Source organism: Octopus sinensis, unplaced genomic scaffold (genome assembly GCF_006345805.1).
Source record: "Octopus sinensis unplaced genomic scaffold, ASM634580v1 Contig03324, whole genome shotgun sequence".
In the NCBI taxonomy this organism is placed as follows: Eukaryota; Metazoa; Mollusca; class Cephalopoda; order Octopoda; family Octopodidae; genus Octopus; species Octopus sinensis.
The window spans coordinates 3,611-4,928 of record NW_021826436.1 but is presented as its reverse complement, the minus strand read 5'-3'; the positions used below and the strand labels follow the sequence as shown (position 1 = coordinate 4,928).

The following is a 1,318-nucleotide window of genomic DNA, read 5'->3' as shown; positions in this document are numbered from 1 at the left end:
TTAAGGGACGGTCTGCGACACAGATTACGTATGTAATTGGAACAATTACTTTAATGTTATTATTATTATTATTATTCTTGTTGTTGTTGCTGCTGTTGTTGTTTTAAATTTCTGCAGAATCGTTAGCACGTCGGACAAAATGCTTAGCGGCATTTCGTTCGTATTTCTTCCATTCTGAGTTCAGATTCCACCGAGATGGACTTCCCCTTTCACCCTTTCGGGGGGTCGATAAAATAAGTACCAGTTGAGCACTGGAAACTGATGTAATCGACTCTATCCAACGCCGATAGGTTGCGGGAGTTTCCGGTTGTTAGGTCCAGAGTACAGACGAGTAGTTCACGCTCGTCGGATTTTCGTTTTCACGCCAGAGGTAATGGTTTTCGTCAAGTCTGGGACGTGGTTTGCACAGTCCAGCATGTCCATAGCAATTTCTATGCGGAATTACTTCTGCTGCTCCGCCAGGACCTTGCGGATCAATTTCGCCGATACTCTCCGCATGCACAAATCCTTCGTTAAAATGCAATGCATTGATCTTGTGCTTATTCCCATTTTGTGAGCAATTTCTTGGATTGCTACACGGAGGCCTTTCGTGAATATTCGCCGATCCTTCTCCAATCGGCTCCTGCCTAGTTTCGGCTTGCGGATGGCTTCTGAGAGCGCCTCGCTCTCCACTGAGGTGTGGCCATGTTTGAAACGGTTGTACCACTCCATGATATGAGTTTTATCCATGGCATCATCACCAAAGGCCTGCTGAATATCTAGACTGATCTGATCTTGATTATCATCAAGTTCTTGGAAAAAACTTAATGCAACGTCTCTGCTCGATGCGTGCGGTGAAAACGAAAATCCGTCGAGTGCGCACGTCTGTACTCTAGGCGTAATAGCCGGGAGCAGACGCAGTCTACCGGCGCGAAGATTTTTACGCATGCGCAGGAAGCATAGCGTCACCCCCAAACCATTTGGAATTAGTTGAGGCTGATTTTTTTTGAACGCACTTCGTTTGTAGCAGTAAGCTTTAAACTGCTAGGAAACCTACTCAGTTTCTTTTTCTTTTTATTTATATATCCAGAGTAAAGCTTTTTTCTGTCTCGTCCTTACTTTTCGCGGTGTTAGCGATTGTAGATAATGAACTTTTAAAGATACTACATAAAATCACATTGACGCTTTTCTCTCCATAGTAAAACATGTTTAGCAAAAATACATAAATAGACGCAGACGTCTCACTATGTGGCAAGAAATTTGCTTCTCAACTACATGGTTCCTGGTTCAGTCTCACTGCATGGCACTTTGGGCAAGTGTTTCCTACTATAGCCTCGGG

At 43.9% G+C, this 1,318-nt stretch overlaps 1 protein-coding gene across 1 annotated transcript; it reads right to left on the bottom strand.

Moving 5' to 3' along the window:
• Positions 1–441: 441 nt before the first annotated feature.
• On the bottom strand, positions 442–927 carry LOC115227452 (protein GVQW3-like). Its single transcript, XM_029798281.1, has one exon. It carries the CDS (start codon positions 925–927, stop codon positions 442–444), a length of 486 nt encoding a protein of 161 aa, XP_029654141.1.
• Positions 928–1,318: the final 391 nt, after the last annotated feature.

Coding starts and splice junctions, on each gene's coding strand:
- LOC115227452 (XM_029798281.1), bottom strand. CDS start 927: ATGCGTAAAAATCTTCGCGCCGGTAGACTGCGTCTGCTCCCGGCTATT.